We start from the raw sequence: 27,569 nt of genomic DNA, 5'->3' as shown, positions 1-27,569 counted from the left end.
ACCTTCAGTTTCATTAGCTTAATAAAATTCCATCAAATGTAAATTTAATAATTTATAAATATTTTATTTACACGAGAACATAAATAATTTACATTACGTCAAATTAGATACATCAATCGCGTGTAAACGTCGGGCATAAAATGTTAATAACGTGGTATCGGAAAACGTATATACCTATGTACATACATACATATATTATGTGGTATATAATAAAAATATATAAATGTCGGTGAAGGTTAAACTTGTGAAGTACCTATGTATCTGCACGGAGATGGATGACTTGAATAATACATGAGGAAAATATTAAAGCTTAACGAATAACGTTAGGATTTAATTGACTATGATTGTGGTAGGGCGGTGTTGGTATTGTTACTTTTATATAAAACACTATATTAGAGGAAATATTTTTAAATCTCCGACACTTAACTGCCATTAGTCGTCAAGCTTCTACCGCCATACGGACTATTTAGGCAGGCCTCGTTGAAGACTTAAGCTATTTGGTATCACCTTAGTATCTTCGTGTATGAATGTAAAACTGTAATAAAATTAATCAACTCAGGTCAAGCATTCGCGGATCACCAAAAAGTTTGTGCAACGTGGGGATCAAACCCGCATCATATCCCGCACATTAGGTTTAGCGTTGTGGTGTCAACCACTTTGCAATAATTTCTGTCAGTGCTATCGGTTATATCCTGTAGCATATGTATTTTATGGTATCTAGCGTAAATCTAATATAGTTCTGTTAGGCAAAATGCCTTTGTCGCAGGATGTTAAGATCCGACTCTACAAGTTTACTCGCCGTCAAAACGATTTGTGATGGAAACTGTCGGTTTCCTAGAGAACAATGCGGTAAGCTATTGTAGTAACATAGGTATGTAGAATACGCAATGTCGCAAAGATTTATAGTTGAAAAGAACATTGCTTAGATAAATTTGATATTATGTAGGTATGTATGCCCCGAATTCTTAAACGTGACTGTACTCTACATTTAAGGTGGTTTGAATGTCTACCTGTCTCTATTTCACACCTTAGAATAAAAGGGATAGAATAATTTTACGTATCGACGACTTAGGACGACGACGACGACTCACGTTTCGTTGTAGGGATATTGCGAGACCCGCTAACCGACTCTACAAATTGAATATTATTTATTAAATTTAGAATCCGTATATCATCACGTATTTCTCGGAATATCGAATAAATGAAGAACTATCATAAAATTCGTATTACATTTACCTGTACCTACAGCTCGTAAAATAGTATAAATTTTATTATCCGCATTATTAATAGTAATTAAATGCCAATATTAGAGCCACGTAAATTATCCGCAGATTTAGCGGCGATTGACGACAATATATTGGTAATTTTATAAAATAAGAATCATCACTATTAAGTTGTTTTAACATTGAATAATAATTCGAAAACTAACTTAGTAGATTATGTTTCTTAAAAGGAATGAAAAGTAGGCTTTTAATGAATAATTCATTACCGATACATGTATCATTTCATTAAAGATCTTTTATGGAGGTTATCTAAGTAAGCAAACCGTATATTTGAACTCTCGTTAAAACATAACCTGTCTGCCGCTTTTTTCGACAGTTTTACAGGAAAAGGCGGTGCTCTACTGCCAAAAAAACTTACTCAGCACGCAAAAAACTGATAAGAAAAAAGTAATTGTATTAGAAATGCGAATGTCTTATAACATCTTTAACATGTGGCCAAATTTACATTACGTACGTTTGAATTGCAAATTTTTTTCGTCTACTGATCGCCAGACTTGTATGTGAAGTGAACAATACGTTGCCAAACTTCCTTTGTTCCTTATACGAATGCTCAGACATACTGTCAGTATTGTAGAGGTGTGTTAAGTGACTCTGATGTAGTAAATGATAGCCTAAATGTTAGGCGACGTATTAAAACTTTCTTAAATTAATTGAATTAAAATAAGTTATTAAATCAATTGAATAATGCATGCTATTAAACCTGCAGCTTAGAAATCATTCACATGTTATTGTATTGCTTTTTTCAGAATGTAATGTCTGTAGTCAGTCGTCGCTGACTTATTGGCAATTAGTTCGAATAACATTGTATTGTTCCGGTTTAAAGATTCTGTTCGATAATTGCACAATCACATTCCGCTTGTACAAGAAAACAGCTGTTCAGGTACAATCAATATTTATAATACTTCAATGTAATTTGTAATGTAAAACGTTCAATTAAGTCATAAATTTCTATAACCGGGATTAATTTGACAAAAAAAAAACATGTTTAATAGATATTGCAAGTTACATTGTAAATGTTCAATCAGTTGAATTAAATTAATGAATTAAAATAATGTCTTTGTTGGTTAGTTGTTATTACGACTATTCTGTGACTATGCGCAACATTTGATCAAATGTTGGTAAACATTCGATCATTCATTATCTGAATAGAAGTAGGCAAGTTTGTTTATTAAAAGCTTGGGTGATGGGTGTGTGATAATTTTATTCAAGGTTCCCAGCTGTACGGTTATAGATGGTTTAACATAAATAACGCGTTTTGTACCTTACTGTCATCGTATTTTATTGAAAAGATTTGATTTTTTATCAGATTTGTTTATCATATATTGTTTGTTATAGGATATAAAAACGATAACGTTAATGTTAAGTGATTTTTAAAGGAAATGTTCCTACGTTTGATTACTCAAACAACAACTTTAAGTTATAAGTACTTTATTCGGATACAACGTAAAAACACAACATTTCTCCAGTAAAATTAAGAACTACGCAAAAAACCGACGATTAAATACTCACACCAACAAACATCTTCGTTCTATAAAAACGTATCGTGCCTAGTTAAAAAAGGCGCGTCGATACAATTATAATCTATGGTATGGGATTATGCTTCGTTTGTGTGCGTCGGCTGGACGGAACACACCCACCGAGCAGCGACGCGCCGAAATTACGACCGATAGTTTTTGTCCGCAGCCGAGTGTCAAGGACAAACTTCTGTTGCTATACGATGCCGACGAACACTTATACTGACTTTGGATTTGACTTTGCGAGAAAAAAAGGAAATACAATTTGCATTTTAAGTTTGCAGTGGTTTTGCAGTTGTATTTTTAGGCGTTTGAAACATTAGCATTCGTGTAATTTATTTTGTTTATATGTAGAGAACTCTTTATAGCTTTTATTATAGTTTTATATCAGAAAGCAAGACAATCTTTTTATTGTTTAACTTTGAATAGTCGTAAGAACGCTCATCAACGTTGATTACAATTTTATTATCAGCTTTCTTAAATTATGACTGTAATCGGATGACAGTAATTGAGCAGTATTGCGTTTTGTTGGTAGAAAGAATCGATTTTAATTGTTAATTAGTTGTTTTATAACTAGTTACATAAAAGTTTATTAGATTCTAGTTTGCGTATAATTATTAAAATACTGGAATACAACAATAGCCGACTTATTTATATCTGTTTGAATATTCAAGTACCTGTTTTGAGAACGCAATTATTTATACATTATTTTCATTTTCTGTCTATCGAATTTCAATACTTAATTGGGAGTTAATTATTATGAGTGCCATTGACCTTAATCAAGTTAAATTGTTCGTTCGGACTTAAGGTACAATTGGCAATTAAACCTTATAAGGAATCAAAACTGAGTTTAATTTATATTCAGTTTTGGATCTGCGTAACTAATCTGTAAATGCTGATATACTTTCGTGTTTCTTTCTTGCATCTACTTGTACTTCTAAGGTTATTTAGTTTCTTAATTACCCAGTTCATTATTAACTTGACGATTTTTAATAGTCGATATCATTGATAAGGTATTGAGGTTAAAATAATCAATAAATTGCTCAATTAAATTTAGTTATACGTGATACGTGTTGCGCAAGATCGGATACTTATTTTTTTTTTAAACTGTTATTTATACATGTTTTCTATAGAAGAACCATGTTAAGTGAAAGACATTCGTTGCCAAATGACAATATTTATGACAAATCTCACGGAATCGAGGATCTTTTTAACCGACTTCTAAAAAAGCAGTCTACTCAATCCGACCGTACTTATGTTTTCTTTTATATTTTTAAAATATTTTGTATGGTCGTTTTCCCATCCCGAGCGGCGTTAGTTTACATGAAACAAATTTTCCAAAACCCAATTTCGTTTCAATGAGCAATATTCTCAGTATTCTCACCAACACTGAACATTTAACATGGTCCTCGCTCAGCGCATTTGGCCCATATAATAATGACAGATGAATGAACATAAAGTGACTACCTATTCCATAAATAAACAACTTAACATTAAACAATACTCGTAAGAAAATATGACGTGTTTCGTAGTACCTAGAGAGTCATAAATTATAACAAATGAGAAACGATAATTTATTATTAATTTATAAATGAGATCTCCGTTCTTGTCTTGAGAATATTTCATAACTTGGATTATCTAGAACGTATAATCCATAGACAGAGAACCATTTTTTATTTTCTCCAATATATAATCTTTTTGAAAATTACTTGCTCTACGTAGCGAAATTAGGAGATATAGTCAAAGTTAAGGAGGTGACATTTTTTTCAAATCAATATGAGAATCATTTTAGTATTTTACGAATTAAATTGATTAGTAGATACTCATTACGGTATATAATCATTCATTATTGTGTAAGATAGTTAAGCATGATTAAGTTAGATTGATATGGAACATCCGCGATTTAATGGGTATTTTCGATCGAACCATTAGATATCATTCATTGCTCTGAAGGTCTTAGCCTACATAGGAATGGTCCATCAACTATTGAAAACGGTTTTACAATAAAAGCATAAATTAAAGCATTGCCAACATTATTGAGATTCTGTTTCTATTCACCGGGTGAGGTATGCTTATACAATATACAATGTTCGATTTGTATTGAACCTATTGTAATAGCTAGGTGGACACTGATCAGTCACAGTTTATAAGTAAAGTACCGAATTAGCAACTTAAATTAAGGTGAAGATCTAAGGTAGGGTATGAAAGAAATCAAAACAAAAGCAGAGATAAAGTGAATGGGCGTAACTTATACATTGCGAAGGTACTTTCCTCCAATGTCCCAATAAAATAAAACCTTTTAAGAGCGAAATATTACGGTGCATAAAAAGGACAAAATAAAGAGTGTTTTGTTTTGAGATGTTTATACATTTAAAAGGGGTTTAGGTTTCACACCTACATACTTGTGCCTTTTGAGAAAATTCTGTACGATACAAATATGTACATATGTATAAGTATTTGAACAAATCTGATGAGTGTCTTTGTTCAAAAGGTATTAATCTCTGCAACTATACAGTCAAATTACAAAAATATCCTTCTTAGGAATATCATTCCATCCTCTCCTATTTTGTAAAGTTTTGTTCCAAAAGTTTTGCTATTTAACATTAAGTTACCAGTTTTGGAAGTTAAAGGAGGCGAGGGAACCCGCGGGGCGCTGCCAATATCGAATCCACCCACAGTCACCAGATATCAGTTTATTGACAAAGGCTCGCTGGTCGTGTGGTGTTTGACAGTATAATTGATGATCACGTTCGCTTGCCTTCAGAGCTGACATTGTCAAACTAATCGGAGGGGAACAATGGCGCCACTTGTCTCGCTTTAGGGTTCAGCCGAATTGAGGCAGTTTTATTGTTTTAGTTTTCACGACTTTTACTTTGTAGGTAATCATTTATGATCATAGTTTTACGCTCTTTGGGATTCTCTTGAAATAGGCTTTAATAAATCTTATTAAATTCATCTAACATAATTTTATTTCTGGTAGTGTTCTTTTTTGGCCCAGTTCGCGAAGACTTAGAGTCAATAGTAAAAATTAACCACTTACCACTTGCATACTTATATTGATTAAGTTGATCTATCCCGCGCAGGATTACAAAGCCCTAACAGACTAAAAGTTGGAAAGCTTTAAATACCTGTGGTAACAAGACATATACACCGAATGATGATATATAGCTACCTAATGCCACAGGAAATACAGCACAAACTTTTCTGTTTACTATAAAATACAAAGTATAGTCATTAGTTAATGAGTACCTATGCTTTTGAACTCAATATGAGTAATTGGCGCAGTACGACTGTCACGTGTAGTGATGTAGCACGTGACTTGTGGCTATGGCTAGTACGCAAGATTATAGTCACGGAAAATGCATTTAATTCTACCTTTACAAGAATTTTATTCAAATCAACCAATAAAAATAGATAACATCGAATAAATACTTCCAGTAAATGATAAAATCGAGTAAATTTTACACGGAACCATTTCCACGCAACGAGCCACATTTAGGTAGTATATCAGCTAATTCTAATACGTTAAAATTTGTTGTTTCCGCTCCATGGCTAATGTTAGTTGCATTGTTTTATGTTCGCAAGCGATGTTAAAAAACTGCGTCCTGTACACTTGAATAACAATGAGTCCAAAACGTTGCAGACAGATTTATTTTATTACTTTATTGTGAAGTACGATCATCAGTTACGCTTGTCAAAATTGTGTTGTACGAACAAGTATTTCCTATTGAAGTACGTACCTATCTTTTTGTTCTTTAATGATCAACAGCCACGTTTGGTATTGTATTTATAATATGTTAATATTTCGATGTACAGCGCATACATAGCATCTCGCTTTTTCCTCTTAGTGACTCTACATTGTTATGAAAGGTTTTATATAAAGGTCACGAATTTCTTGTGGCATTGACTTAATTATAGCTAAATTGTCTTTTAGGATTATTAAAGCCATTTAAGTTTTGTGGTAAAATAGAGACAGAGTGCAACGACTCTACAACTGCAGTTTCTATTAAATGTGATCAATCCTACTGTAGAGTTTGAGTTTCTCCATATATAAATCAAAGGATAGGCTCGTTTCAGCAACAAAAAAAAACAGAATAATAAACTTCATCACATTGACGTTGTGACACGGATTCTAAAATTTCCAACAATGTTATCAAACATTTTGACATGCAACATTGACACGATAATAGGTACATAAACATACTCGTAGCTCATAGATATACTCCTACATACGTCGTCAGTCCAGAAAATAAACACGTACTTATATTCACAAAGAAATGATAAATAACTTATGTTAATGACAATAAATATTATATTTTATTTATTAGTTATTGTAACTTGCACGTTTACAATATATGAAAAGATAAAGGGTTCTATCAGTTTTTGTATGTAGACAGGTGGGCCTATAGTAGAGTGTCTTTATTTTGTTCTAAACCTATATATACCTATCGAATAGGCTAATAGCTGTAATGTTCATTAGTCAGTGGCGGTTGACAATATTTAGTAAGGCCTTAGGCTAACCGTGAGTGAAATTTAGAGGGATCTGTGATTCTCAATGCGCTTCCCCAGATTCCCCCAGTTTTCCCCTTTGTTCGTACTTCCCCAAAATGTCACCTTGTCCCGATTCCACTAACATATTTAGGTAGGTATCTATTGTTAGTATAGTTAACCACTAAGTGAAAGAATGCTAGTGTAGTAGGGTCAGCCCAAATCTTCGCCCACGAGTATATTAAACTCATAGGAATCGTCCGGTCGATCCTTGGACATCCGCACATCCTAAAATAGTTCAATGAGGATACCACTCAGTTTTGTCTATAAATAGCCGTACGGATAAAACAAACGTTATTGTTTACATGATTAAGCAACACATTGGTATAGGGCTGGTTTAGTCATCAGTTTTCAGGCCAAAATGATACAACAAGTAAGTTTATTTTAATTAAATTGCATTGGCCCTGACCTTTACGACTATGTCAAAGAACTGTTGCATAATATTGTAAAACTTACGTAGGTAAGTATTCATTTTGCGTTTAAACTGTCCGTCCTAATTAAGAATATGCTCAGAGAAATGCAATTAAGTTGACAAGCATTAAACGTAGTACGCAGCGGGTGCGGCCGAAACTAGGTTACCCATTTCTCGTTAACTCAGTAGCGTGGGGACAAAGAGACGTAACGACCTCGCCTTTATTGCTCTCCACGACGTTTTAAACATATATAACTCGACCCCTTTGCTTGCAAACTCATGGCAATCCCATCGTCCCTCTCCTTCATGCGCACTTATGTTACCAGCATAAGAAAGAGTAAGAATATTATAAGTGCCCCCATTTAAAACTTTCGAGACGATAACGCGTTAAATGGCGCTGAATTTGCGCAGTTATTTCTCTTTAAACATAAAAAAACTAAGAACACGATAAAAGAGTGACCGTAAAATTGTATACGTGCATATACGTGCGTCCTATATTGAATTAAACAAAGGATTGCGCGAGGTAATAACAAAAGAATTTGATTATTATTATACGCAGGTTGTCAGCTGATAAAACCACAAAAACATTTCTGCTGGCACTTCATAATGCAGAACGAGCTAATCCGAAGCCTACGCGCTCGGCAGAGCGGATACATTTGTATTATATTCTTTCCCCTTTTCGGGTACGGACGTCCTACTACCTACTCAATATAATTTGCATATTCGCTTTAAGGCAGTTATTGGCACCCACGTAAACCTAGCTCCGTTTGGCATTATGCAGCCAAGTAATGGGCGTACCGTTGTAGTTAGTGAGTTTACATACGAATTACAATTTCGCTCGTAAAGTTTTCCTTTACTTTTCCGTGTTGTCGCTTTCGCCATTAGATTAGTGTGTTTATTGTATGAGCGTTAAATCTTTGGCAAGTAGCTTGCTTATGTTTGTACAGATGCGTTTAGTTTACTCATCAAACACACTTACTGCTACTGATGGATACGAGTCTTTATTATTGCGTAAATTATTTGACATCGTCCTGTTTTTGCGTTATTACAAAAGCATAGGTTGAACATGATGTATCTACTTTGATAGAGATATTATAAAGATACATATCATCTCAGATTCTTTAATGCTGTTAGGTCAATCACTTTAAATTAAATTGTATTCAGTTTCGTAAAACTTAATTAAATTAACAGATAGTACAAATGGAAACCCATTAATGTCCGAAAACAATATATGGCTGAGGTCAGTAATATCTGCAAGTGACACGTTATTTTCCGAGAACGCCGCCGACCTTGGGAATGCCTGCCCATATCTGGCACCTCCATATTTCAGGCGCCGTGGCACATTTCCTCCACTTCACGAGTGGAATAAGCAAAGTCGCCGCAACTAGGTTACACAGACTCCGTGCTTTATTGTGTTTACGTGCCACAGATATGAGATATACAGATATACAGCTCAGGTCAAGGCGCCAGACAGCTTTCGAGTCGACTAGCTATATATGGATTATAGTACTTAGCTCCCGTTTTGATCGTACCACCGATCTTGTCACGATGCGTGTCCTAATTATGCTTAGCACCCTAATTTCCACACAGAAGAACCACGATAATCTACACGATCTTTGTTAATTGCTTAATCCATGCATGTCCTTGTGTTGGCCGGTCGGCTACTAATCCTCGGGTTGACACTAGGCCTCCTTAGATAAATGCCGAGCTACGGAACGAACAATAGCAGAGACGACACGCGGAAGAACGTTAAAATGCGTCGTAAAAAAGTGCGCGTAGTTTAAATTTTATAGCTGGCGTTCAATTGGGGCCCGTAAAAAAGCGTTTTATTGGAGTCGCATCCTGGCTGCGAGGTCGCGATGTTCAGATAGGTCTAATTAAAAACCCGCCGCGTGCACTGTTGCGAAAGCGGGGCCCCGCCGAATTGCCTCTTGCGAGATCTGTGCCCTTCATTTGTTTACTGACCAGATTTTTAGAACAGGATTTACAGGCTTTAGGTTATCTTGTTATACTATGTTATGCAACAGCAAATGCCTGCAGATAATTGTACACCTATTAATGATACCTTAATGTACCTACTAAGAAACGATTTGACCATATAATTTAATTTCTTTAATGACCCCATTTTATTTTAATAATAGTGTTTACAGACGGGTCACGGTTCAAGATCCGGTTTAATCGTAGATATCTTTAGGTTATTTAAAACTTGTATATTTAAGATAAATTACAGCTTCTTTTTTTCTTTACAGATTTCGAGAACAGTGAAGCGAACGTTACCCGTGAAGACTTCTTGTTAAGAAGACTTAAGTGCCATTCGTAACAAGTTTACCACACGCAGTGATATTTAGTTATATGTTAGTGATAGAGTGTAACCGTGATATAGTCATACTTAATTTAGGTGCTAACCGCTTTCGGTAATTTTAGTGCAAAAACGTTACCAAAAAGATACGAAACTGGCTCCGTACAAGGATATAATGAACTCGACGAGCATGAGCTCTGCGGTGCCTACGATCAAGTGCGAGGATACGTCGCCGTCGCCGGCGGCCGCCGTGGCCACGGACGGCGACACCGCGAGCACCTACAACCTGAGCGTCAACGTGAACCTGAGCGCCGCCATGATCAACATGCTGACTGCGGAGACCGCGGGGCCCACCACGCTCAGAACACCCGAGATCGTCAACGACGTCATCACCATGACCAACCCTCTGGACCAGTACAACTACGAGAAAAATGCCAGTTTCAAGGTGAACAACTCGTTTCTTTTTATATTGTTGGCACATATGGTAGCTCCGTTTTTTATTTGCGCACGTGCATGATTAATGTAAATCTCGAATGAAACGTTGTATCTAAAGTTAATTAAATAGTGTGCGTGCGGAATCATGTTGATAAAGTAATGAGATTTTGTTAGACATTCCTAATGATATCAGTGGAACGTCATTGGTACAGTTTTGTTTCGATTGTTAGATGTTTATGAGTGTTGCAGTTTAACTTCCAAGAAACGAAAACTGATTAAAGCAAATAGATGAATACTTATGGCAAGTCGTGCATAAAGCATTTGATAGGCTGTTGGTTCCTCATTATTATTCTTGCTTTCACAGAGCGGCTGGACGCTCACAGTGCACGTAGGATCCTTCCAGTACTTAGGTCACATCCATGCATGCTCGTTAGAATGTAAAATAAGTGTTACAAGTATTTTGAACAGTTGCCAAGAGTTAGGTGCCACGTAACGCATGGTCACGTGACCGGCCATCACTCCCCCATTATAAACATTGGATAACACTCGCAGCATGCAATGGCATGAGGTCATACACCTTATGCAGACTCCATATTTACTGTGTTTAGCTGCAGACTCGATGGCGCCTCGGTAACACTCGATATCAAGTTATCTATATTTAGTTATCATACCTACAGTTAGATATACCTACTGTTTGTAATGTTGATTATCTCACGCAGTGTGCCGCGCTTTCATGAATGAGTTTCATTACACTGAAATGTGAATGGACAATTTGGAGCGTAAAAACAATGTGACCGACAGACAATAATTACATGATGCGAACCGCTTGATATGAAAATTTGATGGCGTGTGACACGGTTGACACAGAATTCACTGTTATTGTGTTTGGCGGAACTATAAATTAGTTTTTGTTAATTTATGTAACAAGCTCGAATGTAAACAAATGAATCTCCAAGGTGCTGACTAGTTCTGAGTGGATAGTAAAGTTGTGCCTCATGCCTAACGCTGTATGAAAATTTTCTCCAATTTGTTTCAGAACGCAAGTGGGAATGACTCCAACTCATCTATGTCCAACGGTTCGTCGGCAACTTCACCGTCTTCTAGCACTCCACCCAGTATACAGAAGGTAAGGCTCTCTTTTTCTTATAAAATAGTACTTATATTAGGTAAAATGAGATACTCGGATAAAGAACGAAGGCAGTTGTCGAAGCGCAGTATAATCCCCATCTCGCTTCCACATGACATAGGGACAGGTCCCCAATTCCGTTATTTAAATTCAGTACGGGACATAATCATCACTGTCTATACAATGAATTTAAATCTAACTTAATCCAATGTTTTTTCATTCATCGGCAAGTGAAAATAGCGATATTAACATGAAATTGTTAAATAGTCTTGTGCCTTATTTGATCACCACTTAATATATATATACATTTTACATGCTGATTTGACTTGGATACCATATCAGAATTTCTTTAAAATAAGACTTTTATTTTTTTGTTTTACATCTTTTTAATTACCATACATATAGTAACATACTTCATACATGGATATTAAGTTTTACATAATGTCAGAGCGGCCGAATATTGCAATTTCACTCAAACCGTAATAAATGAGAGGACGAGATTTATCTTACCCGTAATAAATTAAGGACCAAGCATTGTAATTTCCTTCCATCCGAAATGTTTGGAGTTTAAACGAAACCTTGACCCCAGTTTGTGCCTTCATGTATCGGCTCTCGCGAGGGTCCCAAAAATGTTGCAAAGATATTAAACGACGACAAACGAAGATACATTTTATCTAGTTTTACAGATCGGTACAATTACGCAATAGGAAAATAGAGGCTCAATAATGTACAATTTCGCTCGAAAGAATAATGTATAAGCGGATTTGAATAACTTTTCTAGTCATTACGTTATTACGCAAGTTGATAGAAATCCAGTTGTTATCCCTTTTAAATTGGGACTTTATTATTTTTCTAGCAGCGCGCAGATTGTAGATTTCCTTTAACCTCGTATTCAAATTAACGTTATTAGCACTATTCAATGAATCGACCAGTTTTTTTTTCATGAGTAATTTATGTAGGCACAGTTCCAGAGGCTAGCTAAGCCGGGACTAGACAATGGGCGGACGTTGAAAATGTGAGAAAAACAAACCACCTTGATAACTATTAATTGTAATACCAATCGTGTGTTTATTTTTTTCTCACAGTTCAATTGGAATTGCACAATTGTATGAATTCGTAATTGCACTTTAACATTCTCGTAATACTTATGTATTGAGAATACATCTTCAATCGCGACCTTGGTGAGATCGTAAAGGAGCAGTCATGAATCATTTGTGTACAGGTGAAGTGCACGACACATTAGAATTCATATGCATTTTGTTCACGTCGAGCTCTGAGTTCGATCAGCGCTCGTAATTTCGTTTCGTACAAATTGCAGAGCGGCTTTTTTATTTTTGGACATTCCGAAGTAATTCTGATATAATGAACGCAATGTAAAAGCAATTAAATATCGAGTTGTAATCTGATGGCTCTGTTCTTGATCCCTGTAGTGAAGACGACAGATATTATTGCAAAAATATTAACCTCGAATCCTTAAAACGATTAGGTACTGAACAGCACATTACTATTTTCATTTGCAGACGTGTTCGGAACTAATAAAGGCTGGTCTGAAGTTGTCGATAGAGTCAAAGCGGAAGATGTCGGGCAGCGACACCGACGCTGGGATAAAGCGGATGAAGAAGGAGGACAGCGACGATGACTACGACAGCAGTCATACGCAGCACAACAAGTCTGACGGGGTAAGTGTATCTACAGACTTCCATCACTTCTTTTGTTTGTATGCGTATGAAGTGGCAGCTCCTACGCCTCTTGCATAGTTCTCGAAAATGTTTCTGGGATACTTGGTCAAAGGTGCCTACTCCCACTTATTATTCATTTTCATTTTACTAGTTAAGAAATCGCTAATATCCAAGTTCATCTCCAGAAAAATTTACTACGGATACAATCAGATATTGCAGAAAAAAAATAACCATTACATTTTTCGCCTTCTAACCTATACTAATATACCTACATATATACCTTGGGTTGAACTTGAACTGAAGACATGTGATACAACATTGGACGAGTGAAAACTCACCAATTAAGTCCCTTTATAGGTTTGGTGTTCGTAAATAAATTGTTCGAAACAAAAGAATAATCAATCAACTTCAGCTATCTTTATGCAATACGCCAGGTGTTCAGAAAATAAAATGTAAAGTTAGTAACTGCGAACTGACAGCTTGACACGGCGACATTGTCTGCAAGATGTCGATAAATTAATATAAATCGTGGCTTTCGTAAAGTTCAAGAGAATTCAGAAAACATGTGAAGCTATTTTGTACGTTGGCTTAAGAGACCATATCTTATATTTTTCTTGGAGCAGTACTAACCGCAACGAAGCTGAATCCTATGAATAATAGGTATAATTTAGTCACGTAGCCATTGAAAAGGAAAATATCATACGAGGAATACTGCTGTTCTGATCAACACTTACTTTACAAATACTCCGGGAGCTTACATTTTTGTTTTCAATTTTGACCCTAAGACGTTTCTATGTGCATAAACATTCCAATAATAAAATTTTAAACCACTCCTTGAATTAACTACCTGGCAAATTGTTATTGGTCACGATATTAATTTATATAAATGTAATGCGAGCTAAGAATAGTTAGATGCATTTTTATGTTCAAGTTTATGACTTGTGTGACTGCACCAACCAGCATAGGTACCCAATAAATATAGATGTGTGCGGAAGATTGCAAATCGTATCTAAACTAACTTTTATTGCGACCGACGCAGCATTGTAATTCAACGGCTTCATTGAAGTTTTATGTGCTTACGAAGAAGGCATCGCAAATGTGGTCGCGGCGGTCGTGACTTCACTTCCTGATTTTGAAAGGTAGCGATATGGCAATGAGAAATGATCGACGTATTGAGTAGCGTAGCTTATTAGATCGGGCATTGGTTTGATTATTCTTTTGTTTAGTCATTGTATTATGTAGATAGATTTTTGGTACGTGAGGAAAAGTAACATAGGAAGTTCTTTTTATGATTGAACATTACGTTTTTATAGGGATTAACAATGATCTCTTTGCACTAACTGAGCATTTGTTCTTCAGCTCACACCCGAAGACGAGGAACGCAGACGTCGTAGAAGAGAACGGAATAAAATCGCAGCAACAAAATGTCGCATGAAGAAACGCGAGAGGACAGTCAACCTGGTCACAGAGAGCGAAGTATTAGAGAACCAGAACATAGACCTCAAAGCACAATTGAAGGTAAATATCTAACGAATAAAAGTACTACGTTCATAAATTATACCAAGTTGATGTATGCCACATGCCTTTCTTTAGAGACTATTGCTCCGCATACATTTAGTCCATTACCATACAAATAGCGTTCTTACAAATAAGTATGTATTATGTTGATGTTATAATATTTGTTTGGACTTTCTTTATAATAAAGAGTTTTAAGAACAATTGAACCAAAACTGTAGTTATCGGTATCTATAACGATGAATTGTGACGTTATACGAGCAGATAATGAAGTCGAATACTTAATGTTAATGTTGAATGTTATGGTTAGAGAAATTCCGATAAGAAAGAGTTGTTTGTATAGTATAGAACGACGATTTTTTCTATAAGATTTTTTTTTCAGGATTTGGAAGTTCAAAAGCGTCGGTTGATGGACATGTTGACAATCCACTCAGCGTCGTGTGTCAAGTCAAACAACCCCAACACGAGGCAGTCGCCCACCACGCCGTACATGATTCGAACGTTCGAATCACCGACCACATTCCCCGTGTCGTTCGAGGCGCACTCGCCCTACATCCGGCCGGAGTCAGCAAATATACTCACGTCCAGCTACACTTGTGTGACCCCACTCAACGGGGACTCGTCCATCGACACCATATCCTCGCTGGACACTATCTACGTAGCACCTCAACTCGCAGATCCAGAATACAATCGACCCGACAGTGTTCTCAGTCTGCCTCCTGCTTCAGAGCAGAACTACGTGACTACGGATGGCTACCTCCCTAAGTCCACAAACCTCCTCGTCCCGATAGACTCGGAACAGGAGTACTACGACCCGGAGGTGAACTACAACCTGGGCAACCAGCAGTGCCACACGTACCCTAGCACGATGCCCGAAGCGCAGAGTAAACTCAACAACGGCCTTAATGATGGATGTCTTGTTTAGTTTGCAACATCCATGTTACAGTAAACATTATTGTCGGGTCCAAATTTATTTTTGACATGTATACGTATAATTTAAGCATTGGAGTTATTAAAATTCGAAATAGAGTGTCACCGTTTATTATAATTCCATAGGTACTATACTACAGTCAAGGTAACTAGCTGTTGTTTGTTTTTTTCAATTTCTTTCGTAACCTACTTTAAATTTCGATTCGGTGGCAATTTTTGAAATATCAAGTATAAATTACAAATTAACGTCATTCTAAAGTTTATTGGATCATTTCTTCTTTGAAATCATTAACTATACAATTTACCGTTGTGATAAACATTTTAAAAACTTTTTGTATTTCATGTAAAACAGCTTGCAAAAGTGCAGCAAAACGAAAAAAGGGCGGGGAAATTTATTTCGAAACGAAATCATATGTCTACTGTGTAGAACAACAACGTAGAGATAGTTTGGTGCCTGTATAACGTAGCTAGTATGTATGTTTCAGAGATGGAGTGACATTAGAAGGAGGTGTTAAGCATTATTCAAAATCAATTCTGTATGAAATTCGTCCATTCTCAAACACAAAGGCGTAGTTTTGTTAAACAACCAAGTAAAAAGGTGTTGTGAATATAGAATCCCCAAATTGATAGTAATGACTACGTTAACACGGATTAGTAACTGTGAAACAGTTCTTTAGGTAGGTATTTCACATAATATTTTATTTTATCTAAGTGTCTAATTCTAACAATTACCATTCGTTTTAATTTTGTTTAAGTTCTATGATTTTGCTTTGATCTGTTTAAAATATTTATTTAATTAAGATCTGATTCTGAATGTGAAAGGTGCAATTTAATGATAACCATTGGTGTCTAGTCCACGTTTGTGACTCCAAGCTGCGAATCCAAGCCCCAAATACTAATTAAATACATCACATAATCGTTTACTTCCAGTACAATGATAGATATAGTAATACAATACCTCCTGTTGAAAATTCCAAAACTATATATTTTTTGTTACAGAAATATATTCACAGATTATAATGAGATATATACCCCATATATACATGTGTTACAATTTGTGTAAGGTAATATTAGTTTTAAGGTGCTTTAACTCAGCGTAAGTCGTGATATACCTAATATTATTGTTAAGTGCAACAAGCGTTACTTGTTACGGACGATAATCAATTAATTTTAAGAATTTGACATCTCTATAATTAAGTATGTACATGTAACGAATTGTAATATGCACACAAAGAAACATGACGAGCTCTGCCATTTGTCAAATTCACGTGTCTCGCGACTCAGATCCTTATTGTAATTGCACAAAGACAAAATTATTAAAAATAATGTCAGCGTGTGACTTTGACAAATGGACAAAATGTATTATGTGTACGTTAAGTCGCTTCACAAGCGTTCACAAAAAAACTCCATGGTAAAGTGCCTCTGTATTATAATTTCAGACGAAAGCGATTTTGTTATTCTGTTGATATTTTTATATGAAGTTAAGTAAGTAACGATAGAGGTAGACGTCTGGGCGAAGTATTTTCGTGAATAAAAATGGAAATTTGGTGGCCAAGGAATTGAAGCACCATTATTACTTTGCGTGAGAGTCGTACTGCTACGTAAGAATAAAATAATGAGTAATTTCTGAGCTGACGCCGTCAAGCCCAGACAGATATGCAGACCTAATTAAAGACAGTGCCTTCTGCATACCAGTGATCCTAGTCTATGTGGCCGCCTTACTGGGCAGTCAGTCGCGCTAGCATTTATTTTTATATTGTTGGTAATATTGTGATAGCAAGAAAAAATCTATTTATTAACACAGAGCACAATTCGTACTAAATGTTCTATGTCGTTTCTTGTCTAACAAGAATTTCAAGTCTTCGTAATCGTAGTTTCTAGAAGGCCCTCTATATGCGAAATGTAATGGACTTCCGTAGATTTGTAGTTTTCTATCATTATATATTTGATCGATGTTAAAATTATACATTTCGATTGTTTGAAAGTTCTTAGTATTTTATATTTCGCTTTTGTAGTGTGATTGTACCGTCATAGTAATCTTGGTTATAAGATTAACTTAAGAAGGTATAGCTTAGTGTTTACGAAGGTCTTCTGTTGATTACCACGTTGGAATTGATCATCAATTAATTACCTACCGCATTAAAATTGTGTCTATAAGTGCCTAATTTTATAAAGTAAAAATTGGCGTGTCTTGTTGTTACATCATAACTATCTACTTAAGTTTTCATAATTCGGCTATTCATAAAGCTCCTACCTCTTGTGCAAGCGAGACAGTAATACACGGCATCTCGTTTTCAAAACAACAACACTATTGTGTCGAGAGGTGGTGATCAACCTTATTAATAACATAGACAGTCAGAGTAATTAGTTCCGAAATACAACACTATTTGGTATCTAGCGCCTGTTAACTGTAATTAAGTTTTTGTTTGATCAATTCGTGACGTGACTTCTACTTAATTGTTCAGTGTATCTCTGCTGCCCCCACTTGTGAGCAGGTGTGATAGTACATTACTATTGCATAACATTTGGTTGTAAGTTATTTAACGACTAGTATTACACTTTGTTTAACGATTTTTTGTTGTTACAAATAAGATTTAACTTTATAATTTATATATGAGAATTCGAATCAACTTTTATTGTCTGTTGTTATATCTCTTGCTATTTAAGTCCTCTATGTACTAATGCTTTGATATTCTACTTTATATTAAATTTTCTATAGATTTACAAATAATTTAAACACTCATATTTGTTGAAGAATAATAATATTAATTAAGTCACAAAGTGATTAAAGTGTAATCATATTTTACCGTATACAACTAAGAACCGTTGTTTGTTATTATATCAGAAATAATAATTCGTATTAGGTTTTGTAAGTGTTGTAAACATCACTTGTACCTGCTTGATAAATATAAATATTTTGACAGTCAAAGCAAAATTATTGCGCTTATATATTGAAGAATAAATCATTATATTGCATACAAGTCTGTTTAATTTTTTACCCCCACAAACAACTTAGTGTGTTGCCACATATAACTTAGGCTTACAACGTGTAAGGTGGTCTTAATGATTTGAAGTCAATAAAAACAAATTTTGAAAACGAATGATATTATTTAATATCACAATATGGGTTTACATTTCGAAATGTATTGAATATCTTACTTGGCTAATATAGCGAGCATTTTTGAACAAAATTTCAATCACACCACACAATTCACATATTTTTATAATTAAACCGGTCCAAACTGAGACTAGAAATTATGTATCAATGGCAGATCTCAAAAAGTGTAGCACTAAGGAATGAGTTATTTATGCATAAGATAACGCTATTTGGGTTTAATTATAACTATCGAAAATATTTTACATTTCATAAACTAAGATTAAAATTGCAGTACCTATGTCTCATTTTGATGCTATACTAAGTAAAACATATGCACAGAGTTAGACCAAATTAAAAGCTTGTTTAAATCAATCTAAATTACAAGTATGAGATCGGAATTATGCCAGAATTTGGCGAAATACTTACCTTTTATTACATCGAGCTGTTAGCTAGAAACGGTTCGATGAAACATTGAATACACGGAAAACTATTTACAAACCGAATGATTAAGAAACTAGACACTATCTAATACTATGTACGAGGTAGAATATACAATACTTCAATACATTTGTACTACTATATTATACGTAAATCTAAATACACTTTTTGAGAACTGCTGAATTCTAACTATTTAAATGAGAACTACGGAACACATACGTTGTTGAAGCGGGGATGTCTGTTATAATCCTCACGGTGGCTGCAAAACGACTGGCGTTTACCTAAAATTGTATAAGATAAATATTAAAAACTTACATATATCGTATGTTTGGGTATCCAAGATAAATGTGATATATATATATACAGTTTATAAAGGATATATAGATGCAAATCAGTATTTGAGGAGTCAAGCAAAATCAAAGAATGGGATTGAAATCGTTTTAGAATAAAACTTTAAAGCTAGTGTAATAAATTGGTACACTACATAAATGTTTATAATTGAACAATTTAAAAACAATGTTTGGAATAAGATTATTTTCATTAACCGATTAAGTTCATCAAAGGTTTCGCTGAAAGACTGCGTAGATAGTTAACAACAAAATAGGGCCTACATTCATCAAATATTTTGTTTGTATTGTCCTGATGCGTGGCACTGAGTAATAAATCTTCCTAAAGTGTCATGGTGTCTGTATCACTGTGGTGTGGAATGTGGAGACCGATAGACTAGAAAAGATTCAATAGCGTCTATTAGAAAAGTTTCACTCTAAAATGAGACAAACAAGTTTTTCTATAAATTCCGTCAAAATCGATCTCAATCCCATAAATATTATTTTATCTGCAGGCTTACTCCCGCAATTGATTTGGTTCTTGTTCTCGTCGACGTGCCACTGCGACAATTGGCGCTAGTGTCGGGTTTCAGACTACCAAATCGTTTTCTAATCGACTAAAATGGAATTCGATCCCGTCGGGAGTAAGCCTACGGGTATGAAAGCTCGAGTCGTTTAAGCTTAGCTGTTCGCTTAGCCAAGCGCCTCGTGTGCTTTAATGGTATATTAGTAAGGTAATTAGTGAACCGTAAACCTCTTATCTTTATTTAATATAGTCCTTGAACCATGGTTAGTTAAAGCATTTTTAGCACAAGCAACGGCTGTTAGCGTTATAATAATTTTTTCCTTTACACAAAAGTATTTGTTTTAAAAGCCGGTGAATAGCTGTATAGCTGTCAAAATGATTCCTATGACGAAAAAATTACATTTTGATTGAGATCGCTAAATTCTTTTTTCGCGTGCTTTTGCAAAAGAAAGGTTATATAATACAGAGCTTGCGACGCATTGTTTCTGAGCATATTGATTTTAAAAAGTGGCAAACAATAACCGACATACTTTGTGTTAAGGTGTATGGATACAGTAGTTTTATTAGTGATCATGTGTACACCATTATATTAGTACTTTTAGCAGTTAGTTATGTGAGTTACCTTTACATGAGCAAATTACTATTTATTATCTAGTTGAACGATAGGTGAAAAATCGATTACTATCGCAATTTGTAATTATACCAATGACCGTAACATGCAAAAATATATACGAGATTAATAGTGATTCTAAAATGTTATGACGATAAATGGAATATTTGTCAAGCCGATTAGTAATGATGAATGACTATAAGGCTATTGGATTAATACCGCACCGCTTACGCCCGCCAAAACGGCCATTCAATTATGGACCTAAAACTTTTGTCATTTAAATACACTTCAGATTGGCATGTTCGGTTACTTCGTGTTCTCTGCCATTTTATAATGCCGCTGTAAATTGGATCTACTGTGCAGAGGGTTTAGGTTCATATTTGAATGATCATTTATTAATAGTCCAGAGCGATGAGTTTTGACCTTAATGAGTAAATGCGAGTACCATATTATGATTGTTAGATACAAAATTAACAAACTGCGTACGTTTCGGAAGCCAGAGTTAGATAGCTCGCGTCTTCGTTACACTCTATGACTTCAAACGCTGGTGACAAAAGAAAACAATATATACTCAACAGTTGATATTAAAATGGAGATTATTTTCGTGTGCTTCTTCTTTGTACCTGGCGGTTATTTAGTAATGGAGACATGATATAATGTGAGTAAAGAATGGATGTCTCGTCTTACCATTTCGCCCGTTTCGACCAATCTTTTGGTGTCCAATGAAGACATTTTGGGTCGATACGTAGCATTCTCTTTTCCATTGCTTTTTCGTGTTGCTAGAAAGTAAACAAGTGCTATAAGTAATTTCTCGAGAAATATAAATTTAAGGGGTAGTTTATATATCGTACCTCATTAACAGATATAATATATTGCCCTTTGTAGTAATTTATCAAGTTCAGGTTCTGTAGAGTGCTGATGACGTCTTCTTTCTTGATACTGGTCAACTCACAGATTTCACTGAAAAGAAATATTAAAATAAATTAGCAAGCGCCTTAGATCTCTTCTGTTGATTTTCACGACTGTATGGTTGTATGTTGTTCCAGACAGTTTATATTTTCCTTCCTACCAAGAGTGGTCTATATTTTTTCAGATTAACTCATAAACTTCACTGTAGTATGGCATTGAACGTTACACAAGATGGGTTGAGTAAAACGCTATGTATAAAGTCTTTCGGAATCAGCGATTTTGTGGTCTTAACAGTATTTTTTAATTCGTCAATCCTACTACCCGGTGTACTATAATCATAGTAGGTGAAAAACAAAACAAAAAGTAATAATAATAACTTACTTGATCGTAATAATAGGTTTCTCGTTATCTCCGACCGGCTTAATGTGTGTGAGGATGTCCAATATAGTTTGTGCCCAATAACTTCTGTACGACAGCAGTCCCAAGTCCGAGAGTGGCTTCTCAGGAGAACCTGTCTTGCCTTCAAACTTTGATAATTCGTAACCTGTTGAGTAAAATAGAGAATCAAAATTTTAGCTCCGAATGTTCACATATATTTGGGCAGAGATCATATGTGGCATATTTGAGATTAGTCAATTTACTAAAATAGATTTTGTAGGTATATCTATAGTGTGCATTCTCGTATAGCTTTTTGTCAGGCAATTGCTATTATAAAAAAATACTTAACCAATTTGTGTAAATATGATAAGGAGATAACTTGAACTCAAAACCCAAGCTGATATTTAGAGCATTAAACCCTCGGGGCAGGCTGAGCAACAGCAACAGAAATTGAAGAATTTATCGGAAAAAGCCGAACACTTACTAAATTCTATGAGTAGCTTGCCATAACCTTTCCTCTGGTAGGGCGGTAGCGTCAGTATACAAGCGACATTGTAATCTTCCGTACTCTCCTTCTCTTTAGAAAAGTAGCCTACTATGTGAAATCCTGTAACGACAACAAAAACATAACTTAATCTAATTAAAAATTAAAAAAAAAATACATATTCAATATTGAAATAACATGTGAATAATGAAATAAACAATATGCCTAATCTTGTGGTTTGACAAAAAGTGTCAGCCTCAAATCGAGGTTTTTGAAGGAGTTAGTTAGTACTTTTTTTGCACTGAACAACCAGACAAATGCGGAAAATGATTGAACAAATTTTCAAAATGCATAAAATAATGATTTGTAATTGTCCGCTTGTAAGAAAAAGACCCATTCAGGGCACAAAATGGTTTTGCAAAAATAAAGTATATGTATAGCACTCACCTCTGGCGTCAAATTCCGTCATAACATAAAACAAAAATGGATCAGTATCGTAGTATAAAGTCTTGTGGTCTAAAAACAATTTCGCTAGTAAGCAGAGATTTTGTGCGTAGCATTTGTTCTTCCGGCCATCTATCTCGAAGAATGATATGCTGCCTTTTCGGTAAATCTCGTTGCCCGGTGGGTGTTTTAGTTTGCATTTAATCTGAAATACAATATTGTATTGCATAAAAGCTTGATGTAGATCAAGATCGAAGAATAATGGTTTTTAATATAATAATAAATTGATTTGAAGGAAGGCGAATAATAAATAAATAATTGAGTTGATATCTTTTTATAACAATGCAGCAATAAGAAATGTTCTCTTATTTATTTAATACTTTAATTATACTCACCAGATGTCTTTCTAGGCACTTTTTACTTTTTCTGTATTTTAAACAAAATTCACAGATGTAAATACAGGGTAGGTTCACCATTTCCTAGAAACAAAGAACATCTCATGTCAATAACATTAGTTCCTTACAGAAATCATTCTAAACGGCGCTCTTAAAGAATCATATACAGTTTATTGATGACTAATCAGAAAATTAAGCTAATAACTAACTTGAAAAGTCTAGGTTTTTTTTACTGACTTCGACACTAACGCATATAACCCTAGGATCGCGAGAGTTTTTTAAAATCGCCTGAAATTCGGTACTTAATTTATTATACGTAAAATTTCTGTTCACACAAACCTGCGGGTAAGGCGCGAAGTACCACGGGCGTATCCGATTCCTGCCCAGCTCTATCATCTCGATGTTCTTCATCCTAGTGACGAGGTCGTCGTGTCCGTGGGCCACCATGCTACCGGACTGGCGCGGCCGCGTTGTCGGCGTGGCCGTCCCGCTCACCGCCGTCTCACTGCCTTCAGTCTCAACAGACGGAACGGGTTCCGCCTGAAAAGTTTTAGAACTTTTGGGTTCCTGTAAGAGATGTTCTTTTTATTTGACTATGTGCACAAGTGAAGTGGTTGCTCATCATTCTTAAGAGATATTAAAAATTCAGGTTATCGTAAACCGGTTGAAGTTGAAACTATAGCAGGTTGTAACTTTGCAAAGAAAACAGAAAAAAATCTATGTTTAATGATGTTGTCTTAATTCGCCATAAGTACATTTAACCATGCCCCAAAAAAATATATCTACATACTTCATTATCGATGGACGGTGCTTTTCGTTTTCTGTTCATTTTTTTCTGTAAGGCGGCGGCCAGTACGGCGCCTCCGTTGACAAGCGACGACGAGTCGTTGCCCAGCGTTGGGCTTGCGGGCCGCGACACCAGCTGTCTGGGCTCCCCAGCAACAACACCTAACATCAAATTAGAAATCCAGTGAGAAGTATGACAAAGTTGGGGAAATAAGTAACTGCAAGTTAAGATATATAATAAAATAGATATGTCAGTGTAGATCAGCATAGAATATAAGGCTTATCACGACAGATTAAAAAATAGGAGTAATTAAGATATATTGGTAAACTTCAATACATTTTATACATTAAAGCTCCTTTTAGATTATTTTTAACATAATAATAATATGTTTACCTTATTTACCATCATGCGTCGGTTCTAATCCACAACTTTTTAAAAGTTATCATTACATCAGATTCAAGCTATTACATACATACATATTGCAATAATAAACAATATAGATACAGTCAGCAAGAAAAGTTGATAGCCATGACCAAATTAACATCACATAATGGTTCATAATTGGCTCTATCAAATCATAGCACTCGCTACTTGTGACTACATCTTGTAATAATAACTAAAATCTTGATTGCTGTTTTCTAGTGTCATATTTGGCTTTTACTATCAACTTTTGTTCTTGACTGTACAACGGCTATATCAATAGGCAATATGGCTGGACCAAACAATATGGTCATGCTTGTAATATAGTGACTAGCAATGTTAATACATCAGGAATATATAAAAACGAATACATGATACACACAAAGCACACAAACATAGATTGTAACTGTAACATACCAAGTGCATTTTTTGGCGTGGAACCATTGTGTGCAATAAAATGGGCTTTCTCATGGACTTTAGGTTGGGGTGGCTGAGTTTGTTGAATTGGTTGGTTCACAATAGTGGGTCTACTCGGAATCGTACTAGACTTCTGACTTTCGTTGCAGACAGTATTATCATCTGCAGACAAAATGTTTACATTTAATGGCCAATTGTGGTGGTGATTGTGTTATTATGATGGTAAATTGGGCTGTTAGTATTTGTCAACCAGCAAGAAGTATAGAATTCTCAAATAGTGCAAAAAAGGTAGATTGAAAAATGATGGATGATAATTAAATAATTTGAGTATATCAATGCCATTTTATAATCATTGGTGTGCTGAATCATTTAACACATGCGCTTCAAAGTAGAAATGATTTTTTTTATCAAGTTCAGCATAAGATTAACTTCCTGTAAAATAATAAAATATTATTAAATCAGGGTGAAACAAAGGACAGACTTTTTTCAACTGAAAGTTATATCATTGTTTTAAACATAAATAAGAATTTACAAGAAGATCAATCTACCATCATAAGTAAAAATTTGAATTAATGTAACCCAATTATAGTCAAAATTCTAGTAAAAATATGAAGATTAGATCTAGTGATCAAATTATTGTAATATGGTAATTTATTCAATTTTAAAAGAAAATGTTCAGTGCAACTCACTTCTATGGTAAAATCGTAAATAATAACATGAAATGAAGACATTGGGAATGGAATACAAAACATGTAATAGTCGCTTTGCTAGTACTTAGGTCTATTTAATTTAACACATTTTGTTTTACTATTTATCTTTTTATACGGATGGTACTATATTAGGACAAAATCAAATACATAGTGAAAAATGACTATAAAGTTTAAAATCAAAACTGCCAAAAAATAATTTTCATTGAAGGCAACATGAGCCTATGTGCAATGTCTCAAAATCAAGATGTAAAAGAATTTTCTTCAAAGAGTATACTCACTAATAAAATTTGGCATCATTCCACCTCCCGAACCAATATGTGCCTTCTTTGGTGTGGTGGTGCCTCCTGTAGAGACACCATCCCGTCTCGGAAACTGTACCTTTCTTGTATCCAGCCATGATTCTCCAACCCACTCATCAAGACGCTTGTTAACTAAAAGAAAATATATTAACATACAAATCTGCATGCTTGGAGCTTGTCGCTAAGCGTCAATTGCACGATATCACAAGTTAAGCTATACTAGATAAGGTAGGCCCATAGAAGGGTGAGTTTCTAAGTCATAATGAGTTTGTCCATGTTTCAGAAGGCTTGTTAAATTGTGGGTAATGGTTGCTTTTAAAGCATTCATGTCAGATTATCTAACTGGGTTCAAGAGGTTAGACACATAGTCGCTCCTTGTATAACAAGTCAAGTTACATTAAAGCTGACCCCAACGTAGTTGAGAAAGGGCTCAGCTGATGATGACAAATCATGTATCTACATATTAACTAAACACAATATTTGTTATTGGTAAGTATGTAGAACCTAATAACATGGTCTTAATATCTCTAGCAATGTGCTAGTCTTTTACAAACGTAGAAACTTAATAATTGGTTAAGGCCGAGCTCAAAAAATGTTACTATAGTATAGTTAGTCAGTCTGTGTACCAATTATTATACTTTTATATGAAAATTAACTTATATTCAGACATTAAGTAAATGATCTTATTAAATATATGTATACACTCAATTTAAATGAGTTTTCTGTGTTTCTCTTATATGTTTATAACAACAATGCATTGTCAGAGAATATCAAACCTCATGATTAACACTTACAGTCAACGTAATGAACATAATATCCCCTTTGGCCACGAATTTCTTTGATACTTATAATTTCAGCTAACGGCCAATCGTCTCCACCTTGCATTCGCACTGGTAGGCGACATCCTTCGACAAGAGATGCCTGAAACGGTACCACAACAGAAGTAACACATTTTCACATTTTATCGATAAATTAATTTTTCCGGGTAAGGGAAATTACCGCAGAGTCACAAAATGTGGTCAGCTCATCTTCAGTGTCGTTCATTTTCCAGAAAAACTAAAATAAGTTTCCAGAAAATATCAACTTGTTTCTAAAATGTCAGTGTCAGAATGTGAAGTGTGAGTCTGGTTGAGACGCCATTTTGAATTATCCAAACCCAAATATTGTGGCATCTGAAGCATTACGCATAAGCATTTTATATTAAATTAAAAACAAAAAATAATAAACTTACAAATAATTTAGTAATTACTATTTTTTTCTGATAACTTTTAAATGTCAGTTTTTATGAACATATTTTAAAGCTGTTAGCAAAAAATTTTAGATCTAATTGTTGTCTTGAATGAATAAATTAATAAATAAAATATTGTTGCGTGCCACAAGGCAAAATGGATCGGAAATCGGAACATATCGGAAACATAAATTACCACCATATTTGTTAGCTACATTATTAGCAAATATTTCCATTTCACTTTTGAATGATCATTACAAAATGGAAAACAAAGTCACTTCGAGCTGTTACTATTTGCTCTGATTTTAAAACTATGCAACGGATTTTATTTGTCCGTCCATCTGACATTAAAATTTGTAC

The 27,569-nt window shown here is 34.8% G+C and overlaps 2 protein-coding genes across 5 annotated transcripts in view; one reads left to right on the top strand and one right to left on the bottom strand.

Annotated features, from left to right (window-relative positions):
• The window catches only part of LOC113496099 (activating transcription factor 3), a 48,964-nt gene extending 30,245 nt beyond the window's left edge, over positions 1 to 18,719 (top strand). The window contains exons 2-6 of the mRNA XM_026875214.1: positions 10,007 to 10,501; positions 11,528 to 11,617; positions 13,138 to 13,296; positions 14,656 to 14,814; positions 15,194 to 18,719. Of these exons, the coding sequence (XP_026731015.1) occupies positions 10,232 to 10,501; positions 11,528 to 11,617; positions 13,138 to 13,296; positions 14,656 to 14,814; positions 15,194 to 15,736 (1,221 nt within the window). The 5' untranslated portion in view covers positions 10,007 to 10,231 and the 3' untranslated portion in view covers positions 15,737 to 18,719. The remainder of the gene's footprint in view (positions 1 to 10,006; positions 10,502 to 11,527; positions 11,618 to 13,137; positions 13,297 to 14,655; positions 14,815 to 15,193) is intronic.
• A 110-nt stretch (positions 18,720 to 18,829) lies between these two features.
• LOC113496098 (histone acetyltransferase Tip60) lies at positions 18,830 to 27,114 on the bottom strand. Of its 4 annotated transcripts, none has more exons than XR_003400782.1 (14): positions 26,981 to 27,114; positions 26,776 to 26,902; positions 25,961 to 26,113; positions 24,973 to 25,134; positions 24,139 to 24,296; positions 23,688 to 23,915; positions 23,349 to 23,432; positions 22,957 to 23,158; positions 22,510 to 22,632; positions 22,029 to 22,191; positions 21,590 to 21,698; positions 21,426 to 21,517; positions 21,225 to 21,282; positions 18,830 to 19,557 (listed from the first exon to the last, which is right to left on the bottom strand). XR_003400782.1 is itself a non-coding variant. In XM_026875213.1 (13 exons), the coding sequence occupies exons 1-13, from the start codon at positions 27,023 to 27,025 to the stop codon at positions 19,554 to 19,556; spliced, it is 1,650 nt and encodes a 549-aa protein (XP_026731014.1). In that variant the 5' UTR covers positions 27,026 to 27,114; the 3' UTR covers positions 18,830 to 19,553. The 4 variants fall into 4 exon arrangements, 1 of the variants encoding a protein (XP_026731014.1); XR_003400783.1 differs by having other exon boundaries at positions 23,688 to 23,888; XR_003400784.1 differs by lacking the exon at positions 24,973 to 25,134.
• Between the last annotated feature and the right edge of the window lie 455 nt (positions 27,115 to 27,569).

The sequence above is a fragment of the Trichoplusia ni genome, chromosome 7, assembly GCF_003590095.1.
Source record: "Trichoplusia ni isolate ovarian cell line Hi5 chromosome 7, tn1, whole genome shotgun sequence".
NCBI lineage: Eukaryota > Metazoa > Arthropoda > Insecta > Lepidoptera > Noctuidae > Trichoplusia > Trichoplusia ni.
Note: the sequence above shows the minus strand (reverse complement) of the source record. Positions and strands in the feature narration are given on the sequence as shown.